General features: G+C 40.6%; 1 protein-coding gene across 6 annotated transcripts in view; it reads left to right on the forward strand.

Annotated features, from left to right (window-relative positions):
- The window catches only part of EBF1 (EBF transcription factor 1), a 383,569-nt gene that overhangs the window by 17,959 nt on the left and 349,441 nt on the right, over positions 1–16,169 (forward strand). For all 6 annotated transcript variants that reach the window (XM_079144601.1, XM_079144602.1, XM_079144603.1 and 3 more), the window contains 2 exons: positions 3,456–3,529; positions 12,489–12,557. In XM_079144601.1, the coding sequence (XP_079000727.1) occupies positions 3,456–3,529; positions 12,489–12,557 (143 nt within the window). The remainder of the gene's footprint in view (positions 1–3,455; positions 3,530–12,488; positions 12,558–16,169) is intronic.

The raw sequence follows: 16,169 nt of genomic DNA on the forward strand, positions 1-16,169 counted from the left end.
TGCTACTGGGATCTCCCAGCTGATCCAGCCTGAACCAGCTTTATTCAGACCCTGCAAAGTGCATATTTAAATTAGGAAGAATGGCAGAAACTTCCCTTAAGTTGGGGTGAGAGGATCCCCATCATTCTGAGTTTAATCCATTAAGGTTTGCTGAACTCTGAGCCAGTTTTGATGTGTGCGTGCTAAATTAATATGGTAGAGTTTGATGAGGGGCTTTCAGTTGGGGTTGCAAGCTGGAAGAAGAACTCAGTGGTATTTTTAAGTCTGTCTTATTGTTGACACTGTGTCGCAGAGATGTTAATCCAAATAAGTTTATCATATCATTATATGTTGGATCTGATTGCAATGTTGGCTTCTGGGCCCATATGTTCTGTACGATGACTCTGTGTGTGTGTGTGTGTGTGTGTGTGTGTGTGTGTGTGTGTGTGTTTGTGAACAAGACTTGGCAGTAACAAAACTGCTGGGTGGCGTTGGGGTGGCTTTGTCCTTGAATTTCACTGGAAAGCTAACCCCCTTGCACTGAGTCTCTAGTTGACTCTAGGTACAGGATTTCAGTCCTAGTCCATGGTGAAGTTTCGCTTGCTTCTATTTCAGAAGTCACAGGCAACTCTGCTTTCTCTCTGCCTTGAAGTGCTGAGAAGTGCTGTTCTATCCATGCCCAAGGAGAGGGAGAGCAGAAACTTAAGCTTCTACTCCTCCCTAGAGTTCCTAATTATTTCTAAGTAAATCCAAACTCATGGTTTCATTTTTCTATGCTTGATTTGGAGAAAGATTCTCTGTTTTGACTCTGCAGCCAGAAGTGAAGTGGCAGTTTGGTATTTGGTAAAGAGATGTGTTCCAGAGACTCCAGGCCTTAAATAAATGATGTTCGGCTACCAAAGAGAAAACAAGGGACTTTTGGCAATCCATACCATTTCCTTGGGGGAATGGGCATGTATTTGCATTGCAGTGTATCTTTAATCAGATATCATGGGCTCACTGATTTAAACAGAATCATTAGCCTCAATCAAATAATATTCATATCATTTAGAACTAATCAGAATAAGGAAATCTGATTAACTGATTCTCCCCCCCAAAAATAAAAACACATCAAAAAAACTTGTTTTTTTTTAAACAGTAAGGGAAACTTTAATGTCTGTGAATTTATTTACCAAGTTACTTGTTTTAATTTAGCAAGATAAATATTAAAGTTGGAACAAAGGTTATCAAGAGTATTAAAAGAACATACAAAGAATTTAGTGATGATGGGATTTAGCAGAAATGCGTCATTTGAATTTTTAGCACCACGTATGAGATCTAATCAGTAATTTACTGTTTTTTAAAAAATATTTTCCAGGAGTGATTGTAGGAAATAAAGCGGGTCGACATATTTTTCCGTTTTCAGAGCATTTTTAATTAATGCATTTTCTTGAGTAAAACAACTTCTTGGGAATTTGAAAAGGTCTTTTAAGAATATAGGAATGAATCATCTGTGTGTGCTATGAATAGTGGATGGAAATTTGAGTCATAATAGGTTATTAACATAATGTAGATTATCTCTGCAGAAGATAGTTATGAATTACACGGGGTACAGTGATAACCTTAGACTGGGGAAACCTGGCAGGTGATCTCTGTGAATAGCTGGCATCACCTTCACCAAATGGTCAGATTATGTTACTAGTAGTGCTCTGGTGGATAGCGTGACCTGATAGGGAGGGCTGTCCTGCATCCCCATGACATTCCTGCCCTGAGGTACATCAGTAATCTGAACCTGAGGAAACTCAGATCAACCCAAATCGAGGGATGTTTTGCAAAATGACTGGCCTGTATTCTTCAAAAATGTCAATGTCAAGAAATTCAAGGACTCACAAATGTTTCATCTTAGAGGAGACATGACAACTGAATGCGGTGATTAGTATTGGATTTTCTTTTGCTATAAAGGACATTTATTGGGTAACTGGTAATTTCAAGAAGGTCCAGAGATTAGATTATTGTATTGTATCAATGTTAATTTTCTGATGTAGATAATTGTACAGTGGTCATGTAAGATAATTCCTTGTTTTAAGGAAATACATGCTGAAATATTGAGAATATGTCTGCAGTTTATTAAAAAACTTTTTAGGGAGTAGAGAGAAAAGAATAAAGCAAATTTAGTGAAATGCAAACATTGGTGAATCTGAGTAGTAAATATCCTGGACTTCTCTACATATTCTTGCAATTTCTGTTAAGTCTACTATTTTGTCAAAGTAAAAACACTAAAAAGAACTATAGGGTTATGACAGACTAGCCATATAAAATGATTCTGATTGGGCCAATCATAGGAAGATATTTCCTCCTCAATGTTTACTTTGTTACTAAGTTTGTTTTGCCATGTGGTTAGATATCATAACCCCAGTCTGTTTTAAGGACCTTACACACTGAGTCTTATGCTATACCCATCATTTGTAGATTCTGAACCTGCTAGCTTAAAAAACAAAGTACATCAGAACCAACTACCAGTTAGTCACTGCAGCATTTTTATGTACTACATTAATAGTCTCTGGCTAATTTAAGTTTTGTCACCAAGAAATCGAGGGTTATGGGAATGTGTGAAAGTAATTTTATTAACAATTTGAAGCTGTGTGATATTAGTATTATGCAGTGATGCAGTGTTAAGTTAGCTAAATATATCCCTGTGCAGAATACTTAATAGCTCTGTGTTTTTCTTTGGCCCAGGTATGAACATGTAGATCTATGAGGAAGCTGAGCTCTCAGGGAACCTTCATGGTGTCCTGAAGCAAAATGTGCATACATTACAAGAATAGACAAAAGCATCTTGGCTGGTGAGAGGGTTTGGGATTTTTGAGAGTGAGAGGCAGCTCATAGTTTAGGGGGATAACTCTGTGGCTTAACCACCACAGCCAGCATATGCTCGCAAGTATTCCTGCTTGGGTGGGCGTGCACTCTGTGAGATCACCTCTTTTTTTAGCCTACAGTGGGAAGAGGGATTTTCCCTGATTGAGTGAATCATTTGCAAAGCGAGGCAGTCAGTCTCTCCCACACCTGTTTTCTCCTGCTCCCCACTAGAACCCTAAATTTGGAGACTGGGAGTAGTGCAACTGTATGCTCTTCTAGAATTTAAATAAATAGTATCTCAGTCTATTCAGTTTTCTGGATTTTTCCTCCTTATTGATTAGGCTCATTTTTATTCTGAATTGAAAGAAGAATTATGGTTGTCTTGACAACAGAAGTCCATCACACACACTGATCCAGAGATGTGCATCATAATAGGATGGTTGACAGGGCAGAGAAGGACATATCCTATTCCACTCGATTGGGGTTGATTCCCAACAGTGTATTTGGAAACAGCTCAGTGAGGTTCTGGCTCCCAAGGGTCACTTGGTCCTCAGCAGTGGCAAAGTGGTCAAGAACTAGATTTTGATGGTTGTTTTGTTTCTTGGTTTCATTGTTAGCTAAAATCATTCCTTTGCTTTCAGGCCATAGTGTATGAAGGCCAAGACAAGAACCCCGAAATGTGCCGAGTCTTGCTCACACATGAGATCATGTGCAGGTAAGAAAATCCTTGATCTCTCTTTATAATTAGCCAAGAGAAGATTAATTTGTATCTGAAATGTAGGTGAGTTCAGTTCGATTTTTGGGTATACTTTTATCTTGCTTCTAGTCGACAATCTGAAAAGAATTGTTAGACGTATTTGGTAGTCACGTGTCAGGCATCACAGTGGTGCTCAATTATTGACTAGATTTTGCCCCAAAAGACACCCACTTCCATTTTGATACCACACTGTTCATGGGCATAGTTCTTTTTCTTCCTTACAATTGCATAAGATACAATAGAACCCTTTCAATGGCAATACAGGCACTCAACTGCATAGTAAAATGAGTAAGCATTCTATTGAAGCCAGCAGAGGTTTCTGTTTGGGTAAACTTGAAAGTTATACTTTCCACTTTTTAATTCCACTTAAATATATAACCATCTGAAGCTTGGGCCGCTGAGGCAGGAGGATCTCGAGTACAAAGCCAACCTCAGCGAAAGTGAGGTGCTGTGCAACTCAGTGAGACCCTGCCTCTAAATAAAATACAAAATAGGGTTGGGGATATAGCTCAGTGGTTGAGTGCCTCTGAGTTCAAACCCTAGTCAACTCCCCACCACTTCAAAAATGACCATCTGTACTTAGGCATCATTTTTCCTTAAATTGAACATGATTTTTTCCCCTTACATCTGATCTCTTAGCTGCCTTGTATGTAACTGGTGTTGTAGTGAATATTTCTTAGAGGTTGTGAGCTTTGAGCCTTTGGAAGGATAGCAAAGATGAGTGCCTAAAAAGTCCAAAAATTCATGTTACTTATGTTATTTCTGCCTGCAATCAGACTGAAGCTACATTTGAAAACAGGGAAGGACACCCTTGGTACCTCCATGTCCTCAGCCAGACCTCACATGTGAGGGAATAGACCAGGCAACAGCCTTTTAACTCCTTATTCTTTGTAAAGTAACACCAGCACTTTGCTTCCAATATATTCTGAGTAATTGGATAAAGCATTTAGATGCCACTGTGCATCAGAGAGAGGCTACTAATTGCTTTGTTAACCACGCAGGCTCCTCTTGGCATAAAGCATGCTTGGCTACTGACTATTACTGACCCATTGGCTTAGGACTTCAGCTGCACCTCAGCATGGGTGGCCTTTATATGCTGCTCATGGAACTTGTGGGGGAAAGCCATCCTAAGACTCTACAGGTGGAAATAAAACCCAAAGGGCTTAATGTGCTTCCTGAGTGAAATCCCAAATATTAACTTCTTCCATGTCTATAAAAATTTCATTTTTTCCTTTTTTTAAAAAATGCTTCTAATATATTATTTCAAAATATATAGGAGTTTCACAAGTTTTCACTTCAGTGATCTGTAAAACTTGTTAATTATTCCAAAAATATGTTGTTTTTCTCTAACTTTAAAGCAGTAGCAGAATCCAAAAGTGTGGTCATGGATTTGTTATATGATTAGGCCAAAATTAGGGTTATGCTGCATATAATGATTGTATAATAAAGCTGAGTTGCACCTCTCAGAATTAAATGAGTAAAATTCATTTTGAAAAGCATTAAAATGTGAACTCCTTTGTCTTTCTGTTTTCCCATCATCTCTCTATTATTTTAGCTTCCTACAATTAGCATGTCATTAGACCGAATTTTCCATATTCCTCTATGTGTGATTCTAGCAAAATAGGAAAGAGACAGGAAGATGGATCTCAACCAATAGGCCAAATAATAGCTATACATCACAGATTTACATCTCGTATCTGCACGTTTGGTCTATGCTAGAAATAATTCTGTTCTTGAAATACTTAAAGATATATTATCCCTTTCACGCACAGGCCTACCCTCTATTAATGCAGTTTATATTTTTCTTGTTTTTAAAATTCATTGGTCCAAAGTGCTTTATTATGCTGGTTGGTGTGCTTTATTGCTGATGTTCTCTCTATTTTTCAGAAACATAAAAATAGCAAAAATAAAATTCTCAAGCCACTGAAGGCAAACGATGTTGTTTGTACCAGGAGGCTAAGAGGGAAAAGCCATATTCAAAATGTCATCTGGCTAATGTTACAGATTACAGTTTTCCTGGCTGCCTATGGATGTGTAAGGGGTACTGTTTGTTTACCAGGCCGCCATGACCCCATTACACAAACCTGTCATCTATTGTGTGGCTAACAGTCTTTTAAATTGCAAATCTGATGCTCTTTAGGGGGCTTTAGGAAAAAAATTCTCACTTTCCACACCATCCTATTTCTCTTGATTTCTTGCCTGTTGTAAGTGGAAGTTGGGATGTGCTGAATTTGCACCAGGGGTGCAAATGCAGGCTCAATTATAAGCATAAAATTAGAGTCTGTTCACCATTAATCAGCCTGGCTAATTGCTATGCACCACCATTAGCCATATGGTGTGAAAGACAGCTTGCTCTCCCCAAGATGAAATTTCTTCATTGCAGACATGAAATAGTGAGGGCCCTGGATTTTAAAATAGCTTGTTTTAGATATTTAATTTCTAAACAACTTTCTGCAGTGCTTTCTATCAAAGCTAACTGCACAATAAAACTTTGCGTCGATGTCACAAAAGCTGTATATTTACAGTACGTTGCCTATGGTAAAGGAGACACAGAGAATTTAGATCGACAAGAAAGGGCTTGGTATGATTCAGTTTTCTTGCAGGTAAAGGAAAGAAAAAAGAAGAAAAACAGAGTCGTATCTCAGGTGTCGCACATTTTAAAAACCTATTGTGTTCTGTTGAGAAGGTGACCCCATTGCGAGAGCTGGCTAAAAGCACTGCTGCCATTGGCTTATAATTGTTACTACCTGGAGACAAACCCTCTTTGCTTGATGACGTGGAGCTCTTCTGCAGGATTCTGGGAGGAGAATTTCTGCCTTTTGGGTGAATCGTCATCTGTTATAACAATCCTGATTACATTGTCCTAATGCCTGGTGGTGACGTTCTTCAAATACCATGAATCCATGAATGACTTTTTAGAGTAAGATTCTAGAAGGGATTTGCTTCTGAGGGCATCTTGACATCCAGTATTTAAATGTGATTGGAAAATAGGACCGCTGGCTGGTAGGTGGACCTCGTTGCCAGTGACCCCGGGAAGGCTGGATGAAGTGGATTTTCTCCATTTCTAGTGCACAGGACGATTGCAGTGGGTGGGAGCCCTCTTTAGGAAAGCATTCTTCCCATTTTTAGTGCCTGGTTTCTTGTAGGACCAAGTGTTCTCAAGGCTAGCCCTGTTCCTTGATGTGCTTTTTCTTGCTTCCTCTTTTACTGGCTTACTCTGATTTCCTCCTTCAGACACTCACTTGAACCTGGCTTTTCAGGGAAGTTGGCCTGGCCCTTGGTCTGAGCCATGTCCATTTGGTTGCAATCCTGTATACACTGTGCTTTCCTCAGGGCTCTTAGTCTCCTTGCGATGGTGTGAAATGAGGTTTTAATGTTAATTTCTCAGGTGGTGGTGAAGATTAAATGCAATAATCCTTCTAATTGCTTATCTCAGTGCCTGACACAGTCCATACTGAATGTCTATTGTTATTGTTAGTAGTATTAGTATTAATGGAGGCAGTAGCAGCAATATCTGCAGTGTCTAGCTAAGCATTGGCTACATTTTTGAGGAATAATCCCTCCAAGGAGGGAGGGCATGTTGGAGATTAGGAAAAAGAACCTTTTGAGTACACAGCTCAAGAAATAAAAGGAAGGTGCCTCAAGAGGGAAGTTGTCCACCTAACACATGCTGGAGAGATCCAGATGGGTGTGAAGACTGAGAAAAGTCCCGGAGGTTCACTGAAGACTTCAAGAGAGGAGATTCAGTAGGAGCTGGGTCTTGCATGACAGTTATTGGGCTGGGTGTTTTTGCTTTACGAGACTGGGAAAACTTGACAATGTTCATAAACCATTAAATAGGTTGTTGAAGAATTAAATAGGGGTAGGGAGTCACAAATGCTAAATAGGAGGAATCATTGGGGAGGTCCCCAGTAAGGCAGAGGCGGGACCTGCAAGCTTCTGCACTTGAGTTAGTTGTCTGAGAACAGATAACTTACTTTAAGACATGGGAGGAAGATAGAGGATAGAAGAGTCTGTTTATGTAGTGGCTTCCTTAGAAACTAGCCACCCGTACAGCTATTAATCAGATTATTCGTCTATTTCACTCTAGCCACCGTAGCTAAATAGGGAAGACTTCTTGTTTCTTATTGTGCAGCTGAGTTTGAAAATGACACTCTTCTCCAGTTGCAAGGGTCTCTCTTTAGAGGAAGATGTTCTGTGTCCAAGGTGAGGATCTACAGGCCCCATGCTTGGGAACATTTAGGTGTTTCTTGCTCTCATTTATGAAGCTGCGAGTCAGTTCCCTAGAAATTCTGCATCTGCGTTAGGCAACTAAGGCAGAGGCCTTAGTTTGCTTGTCTCTGCATGTGCAGAACTGTTTGGGAGACACATGATCCTGCTGGAGAGAGGGCTGCTGACCTAGTCCACAATGTGGTACCTGACCAGGTATAGGGGATTCACTGCTGTGACTGGCCACGTGGCTCTCCTGTCACTTGGGTTGCAGATAGGAAGGGATGTAAAGACTGGTGGTACCTGCCTACTTTGGAAGTCCTGCTCTGGTGATAAAGCAAATTAGGAAATTTGAAGTTCTCCCAAAGATGTCTGCTTTAGGAAACATATGCCAAGTCCATGCAGGCGTATGCAGCAGGAGCCTGAAAGATAGGGTTGTGAATGAGTGAGGTCCTCGCTGGGTAATGAGCACTGTGTCTCCTTTTATGAACACAGTGATTTCCTCTGACAGTGCTTTACAACTTTCATTTTTTGGATTGTTTTAGTATGAGCCCTCTTGTTTCTTAAACATCAGTGAATTTGTTTTCTTTTCAACTACTCATCCTCCAGGGTTAATGCCTGTCTTGTGTGCAGTGGAGATGGGTGCCCATCTTTCTTCTTCTGAATTGAGTAGAAGGAAGAACCAGTGGGCAAGAGAGACTGTCATGAGACTGAAGAAGGCCTGGGAGCCACAGGGGGTAGATGGCAGCTTAGCATTAAGAAAGACCTTCCTTCTCCTATTGGTGGTCGGTTTTAAATTTTTTATTAGGGAAGTAATATTACAAGCCAAAGAAGTACACTGAAAAAACATGAAACTAACATTTCCTCCAGTCTTCCCCATTGCCTGTTCCATGCCCCACCCACTGGTTAGCTCCTTAAAGTTCCTATTAAATGATTAAAAAATGATTCACGAAGTCTTGTGTGCTAGACTCCATTCCAGTTGCTGGGGATTTAGCGGGGGACTAAACAGTTTAGGACTCTGTCCTTGTGTGGCTTAAATTCAAGTGTGTGAGAGAGAGAGACCCCAAAAGAAGAAGACAAATCAGTATGAAATACAGTATAGTGTTATGAAGAGAGGTACTGCAGGCTGAGGCTGGGGAGCCAGGGATGTCAGGGAAGAAGGGGGATATGTAGAGTCCTGTGCAAAGTGAGGAGTGAACCAGGCTGGTGAACAATTCTCGTCTCTTCCCTTTCTCTTTCATGCATTTATTTTTCTTCCAGAAGTGGGATTATACCATACACACTATTCTTCAACTAATTTCTCAATTCACAATACAATGTAGATTTTCTTTCCATGATAGTGCATTAAACCCTACCTTCATTTTTTAATGATACACAGAATTCCATACATTCCACAAATAGGGGTATGTGTATATACACATGCATCCATGTGTTTACACACATGTATACACGCACGCACACACTCAAGCAATGGTTGTGTGATACACTGATTTGATCCAAGAAACAGGAACCTTGTTGAGCTGTTTGTCATGCTTCGCATAAAGTCTTCTTTATGAGCGTTAAGTGACCCTGGGCCCCTTCCTTTTTATTCTCCTCTTCTTCATTCTGCCTGTTTCTTCCTGTTCTATCTTTCCTTCCACACATCCATTCTTTGCATTAGCCCGCTTCCCTTGGTCCCTTGTGGCACAGCATAGGGGCATGATTAGATTTAACTTGTTGCTCTCAGGGGCATTTTTATTTTAAGGAGGTGAGGACCATGCTGAAGTCAAAGGACACATCAGGCCTAGTGTGGCACCTGTATGGGGAGATGGTTTAGCAAGGTGGGTGGGGTGGAGTGGATCTTCCTTCCTTGAGCAATGTCCTCCCAGAGGGTCAGCTTGGCCCCTTTATCTGTCATCTCTTATTCCCTCAGCATATCATACTCATTCATTCATTCATTCAATCATTCCTTTGATCACCTAATATTTAAACTTTCTTATTCAATCCCAGGATTTATGCTACTCACTAGGTAGGCAAACCTGACATTTTCTTCCTTTATGAAGCACATGAGTTATAGGGGAAGGAGAATGAGAGAGGGAGAAAGGTCTAACAAAAAATGAAAAAATACACATGCAACAGTGTAATTTGCATTGCATTCAGTGCCCTAAAAGAAAACACCCTAGAGGAGTCTACTTTAGATAAAGGGTAGGTGTCAGGCAAAGCTCTCTGAGGATGGAGGAACAGGCTGAGCTCTGAGGGCCAAGGAGAGGTTGACTTGCTAGGGAAGGGCTGGAGATGGGATTGGCCAGCAGAGAGGCCTGCCCAGGCCTGGGCCTGAGGGCTGGTAGAACTCGGCACATCAGAGGGATTGAAATTGGCCCATAAGGCTGCAGCTTGGCAAGCCGGAGAGAAGGGGCAGGAGGTGGGGAGGTGGCCTGGTGTGGTGCCATGTCATGGATCTGTCCTAAGTGCATTGGGAAGCCTTTCAAAGGTCTTGGACAGTGAAGTAACACAGTCTCCTGGATGTTTTGAATAGATCACTCTGGCTGGTGGAGGGGTCACAGTGGGAACAGGGAGACCAGGTGGGAGGCCACTGCAGGAGCCCAAGAGAGAAATGAAAGTGACTTGGCTGATGATAGTGGCAGTGGAGAGGGATGTTGGAAGAGGCCTGGGAGGGCATTTCATCCAGGTAGGACCATGTGAGAGTGTGGCCACCAGGGACTGCATCCTTCGCAGGCTGTTTTTGAAAAAGAAAATGAAGAAAAAATAGGCCCTTACATCCATCAGTCCTCCTCCTGGACCCACCGGGTAGAGAGGAGACTTAGTTTCTGTTGATGGGCTGGCTTTGGAGACCTGCTGGCTCTACAAGACCCAGGGCAGGTTTGCTCAGACTTGGAGAAGGAGGTAACTGAAGGAGGTAGGCATAGGGATTGGTAGCTATGCTGCCCTTCCTTAGGATCCTAGTAGGCCCAGCCATAAAGCCCAGGCTTTATGCCTTTAGTCCACCAAATCTATGCCTGAGCACTTAGGGGTGGGTGTCCAAATTGCCTCACTTTACCAGCAAGAAAACTGGTAAAGACTGGTAAGACCGGTGGGGGGTGGAGTACCTTGCTCAAGGTGACACAGGTAGCTCTGTCTCATTCCAGAGCCAGTATTCCTAACCCCTGCTGTTTTGGAGGTTAGCTTTTAAACTTTTTTATTTTTTGACATGCAACTCTGGTTACTTGTACTTTCCTACTTTCTTTTTCCTTCTGTCTCTTAGATATCAGGACATTTTGGATTTTCTTTCCATCCCCAAAGCACTAGTATGGCAGAATTTAAGTCCAGAGAAAATGGTTTCCTCTGAATCAGAAAGGGAAAGGCACTCAGGTGGGTGGAGTGGTCTTTAGCTGGACTTTGACAAAGGAGGTACAATTCTTATCATTGCTTTCTGAGGACCTGAGGCACAAACAGAATTAGCACCAAGTTTGGGAACTGATTCACTTCTCCGAGATATAGTTACAGCTGGGAAAGAGACGTCCCAATTTTGGTGAAAGACTCCCTATGCAGAATATTTCTGGCTCCTAAAAATGAAGCTCAATGTTTGGTTCTCTCTAGCATCTTTCTAAATTTAGACTGCATATTCACTAACTCACACGTGTGTTTTTGTGTGTGCATACCCGTGCATGTGTAAGAGGGTGAGAGGAAAGTGTGTATTTTGCTTGTGGTGTGTGGTAAAGTCTAATCCTTGGATGACCTCCCCATCTTAACTGAACTAATATGTGCTTCCATAGGGTAACTCTGGGTGTAACCAGCAAGAGGACACGTTTGTTATTTGCAAACAAGTCTCCAATGGATAGTTTTCTGCTGGCCATGTGTATTTTCTAAAACATGGATTTTTCATCCTTTAGAACCTTCTCAGTTTCAAAAACCATCAGCAGCCTTAAGGTCACAAGTGGTTAGGGTTTTGGTCACGGGTGCTGTCTTTGCCCTTGGCTTTTCTCTCTCTGACCTGATTAAGAGTGTTCACCGTCAGGTCTGTGCTAATGTTGGATCCACCATCCGTACCCTTCCCAGAACACTGAAGTGGTGGCCAGCACCATCCATAAAAGCTAGAGGGCTGTGAATGTGAACCCCATTTTCCTTTATCTTGCCTTTCCCTTGTCTTAATCATTGTGTATTGCCTTTATCCTCATGAAGATGGTTCAAGAGCAAACAGTTACTGCTTTAGGACTTGGGGCAAGGCTGTGGTTGAAGGAGATGCCACCCACAAAACAGAAAGGAGAAGAAAAAGGAATCCATTTAATACAGAGTGACTGGAGGGGGAGAAATCACTCATATCTCATTATTGACGCGTTCCACACAATTAGTGTGATCTTGAGGGAAGAACGTCTGAGCCACCCACAACCCTGACTATTCTCATTGGGTAGATGTAATAACAATGCACTTCACATTGAACTCTGCCAACACTGCGGGCAGTGATGGAGAGACCCCATCTTTGTGCTGTCATTCCTGGCTCTGGGAGAGCCCCTCTCCCTCCCTTCTCCTCTGTTCAGGGAGAGGTTAAGCCTGGTCATTAACCCATAGGTGACCCAAATAGAATTTTCTGTCCCAGGGATCCGTTGATTGCCAGGTATGGCTTTGTGGTAATTCTAGCATTTGCAACCCAGCAATTTGAACCTTCTGTCTGCTTAAATGATGATTTTACATTGTAATGATTGTACTAAATCCTTTCGCTTTTGCTCCATAGCCGCTGTTGTGACAAGAAAAGCTGTGGCAACCGAAATGAGACTCCCTCAGATCCAGTGATAATTGACAGGTAGGGACCACTCTTCTTTCCCTGGATTTTTATTCCTCATTATAATGAAACACCTGCCTTGTGTGGCTCGTGGGTGAGGGTTAGGAATTCATGTGGCTGAAGTTCGCCTGTTGGTCCTGACTTAAGTTGCGCCGAGCAATCGTGATCCCTGGGAAAGCCATGCGGAATGTTCTTTGGAGGCCTGTTTCTTGGATTGCTCTGGTCTTGTGTCTGATTCATGCTTCTGAAGGAATATATTTTTTTTTCATTCCTGACTTTCTGTGGCTCAGTCCTCACGCTGTGCCAGGAAGCTTCAGAAATAAAATAATAATAGTTTGTGATTTATGAAATGTGGTTGGGTGCTTATAAATATTTAACTTTTATTTGAAAAATGTTTGAATCATTATCACTTTTAGCTACAGTAGTTCTGTTGGATGTAATCCATCTACATTTTAAGGTTTTATTTATGCATAAAAGCAGTTTAAAGAGATCTGTGAACCGAGATTTTCTACCGTTATTTCCCGGGTTTGATTGCAGCTCATACTGTATTGTAAGTTGATTAATTTATCCTGCTTGTCTTAATTATTGTGTTTTTAAACAGATCCATATTACTAATCTGACATGACCAAGTAAATCACTGTCGAACAATAAATCTGTTTTAGTCGTTCGGTGCAATTTTGAATCAGTGTGTGCACACATGCAGAGTTGCATTCCAAATATTCATTTTACATTTTAATTATTGAAATTCATTGTATGGAAACATGTATGATAAACCATTTGTTACATGGCATTACTCATTGGGAGTTAAATGGCCTGGAAGCTTTATAGATACTGTCAGTCGTCAGCCACGAGAGAGTCAACATCCTCTGCTAGTCTGAAAAGTCTTACAGATAAGACTGATCCCCTCCTTGAGGAAATCAGCAGCCACAGAAAAGTCCCTTTTGGTTGTGGTCATATTGATTTTTGATGACAGCAACAACAACCACCAAAGAAATAAACCCCCTTTTGTTTATCAAGTTCTTCACCTCTTTTGGACTTGATTTATCATTTTTCAGCTAAAAAAACCCTCAAGGTTTTGCTTCATCATAATGTATATCAAAAGATTGTTGATTTTGACCCATGTGGTTCTTCAGACTTTAACCCAACATCAATCGCCAAGTAGCTTTATCGAAATTACATTTCGATTGGACTCCTTAATAAACTACCTCTCCCTAATATTCATTAAAATACAGACGTGACTAATAATATATTCAATTGAGAATTAAGAGATGTGAAAGTTTTAATGTTCAGTGCCCTTGCATGCTGCCTATAGAGTCAGGGGTGTGTTTATCTGCCAGAGCAGATATGCCATTCAAATAATTGCTTTTGCTGCCATGGAAGATAAAAGTCTTCAAATGAATAAGGTCAAAAATAAATATAAGCTTTATGCTGTTTGTTTCCGTTAGATATACCTCTTCAAAATACCACTTCTTATTTTAAGCAAGTTTTCCTTACCCTTTTATTAAAAAGAAAGCCTCTGATCAAAGGACTAGCCCAAATAGTCCTCCAAACTTTGAAACTCTAAGTATTTTGTTCTGCCACACGGGTTCCTTTTGGTTTAAATGATGACAAGAACTTCACCTTGCCACCCGCAACGAAAACACTTTTTTGCTTGTGAATGGGTTAAGCTTTTAAGTTCTTCGTTTGGTTTTAAGCTGTGACTCTGATATAGAAGGTTGATATGACTGTGGTTTGAATAACATTTGATTTGACCTGTTCCTGTGGGCTGCGATGGCATAAGAAACTTGACTCAGCAGCGCTGTAATTAGCCGGCCCGTGTTTTTGAAACAGGATTGTGTTACCTGGATTGCATTAGTGTGGCTTCTATTGCTGCCGCCTCGCATCTGTCCCAGTAGGGTACTTAAAACCTTTTCTTGGCTGGGATAGTTCAAACAATTTAGGCAAAATAAGTATGCACTTTATGCTGTTGGTGGCTTTAGCGATATTACTCGTGACATTTATCCTTTTCATTCCCCCCCGCCACCCCGCTTTTTGGTTGGACAAAGTAGAAAACAGTGTGTCGTTAATCTTGGTCTCTTAAGGTAGGAGAACTTAAAAAATGGCTGGAGCACACTGTTTGTGCACAGGTCCCACCATATGTTTCTTCGCTGGCTGTTGCCACCGTCTCATATGAACTATCTTTTCATGCGGTGATACCAGTTGATAGGCAAAACCCCACTGAGCTATTTTTATTTGCATCCGAATTTTCAGAATTTATTTGTCCTCCAGTCTGCCAAAGGTTTTAAAAACTCTGGTCCTATCTGGGCCGATATGTGAAACTTCCATTTTTAACAACAAGAGAAAATAATAACCAGAAAAGAACGTACATGAAGAAGGAGATTTTTCAGTTCCATAAAATTGCTGCAAAGGAAGAAAATATGACGACAACCATGTTTGAATTTCATACTTCCCAATTTTGTTCTATATTACTGATTGCACAATATCTGTTACATGCTTAGGGTTTGATTTGCTTTCAGATTTATGGATGCAAATCTTTGAATATTTTGCAAAATTAGGCTATGGGCCTGCTTTCAGGAGCAGTAGTGACTGTTTTTACGAGATGCATACAATATGTAATTATAGAGCTGAGGAGGATGCAGGCAGTCAGTCATTGCCTTGGGATTTGGCATAGTTTTAACACGCAGTCACCTTTTGAGCACCAATAATTTTTAACTTCCTTGCTTGTCCTTCGGAATTTGGAAGAACACTGCTATTTTTATCAGTCAAAAGACTTTTAGCAGTGGTTATTCAGGAAAACTATTTATAGGATAGATAGAAGACGCTTTCTGGTCATACAGCAATGGTGCAGGGCAAGCTATTTCTGTGTTAAATTTTGGCTGTATTATTTGCTGTCAGTGATTTGGGGTCATCAGCTTGTAATATTTTATCAAAAAATGCAATTAACAAAATCAGTAGTTGCATACTGGGACTTAGAAAACAAGTTTCTACTTTCTTCTAGTGGCATGCAACAAAGTTGGAAAAATGGGACCCAAATTCTTTTTCACAGTTGTGACAGTTTGTCAAGTCACTTCAAAAAAGTTCATAGAAAATTTAGGTAAAAGCTAGGAAGTGTACATCTGGAGTTGACTGCTGGATTACTTTTTGTTGGATGCCAAATGACTTGATTATGAATCACAAAACCCAGCCTGTGCCCAATGATCCAGATATTTGGTCTGTGCAGACGTGGAAAAAGTCAAATGTGTTATGTTTAATAGCCAATGACCAGAAACTAATAACAGCAAATTTCATTATCATTGAGGTAAAGGGCTATGTGTGGTAATTATTGTTAAAGTAAAAAGCAAAAAATGACTCCGAGTTATTGAATTAAGGTGGAGATTGATTTAACATATTCACACACTAACTCATATTTGAATTTAAAAGGTTTGCAATAAAAATCCATGTTTAGAAATTGAATAAATTGTAGTTTTATTACTACATTGGATATCCTTGTGTCTTAACCTTTTTCCTTGGAGTTATCTTAGTTCAATAAATAAAACCTCATTAGACTATTCCCATTTCAACGAGTTTATTAAATTTTGCAGGAGTAATTAGCATAAGCTGTGCTAATTTTTCTGGAAGACTAATGAGGGAGGT

Source organism: Sciurus vulgaris (genome assembly GCF_902686455.1).
Source record: "Sciurus vulgaris genome assembly, chromosome: 6".
In the NCBI taxonomy this organism is placed as follows: domain Eukaryota; kingdom Metazoa; phylum Chordata; class Mammalia; order Rodentia; family Sciuridae; genus Sciurus; species Sciurus vulgaris.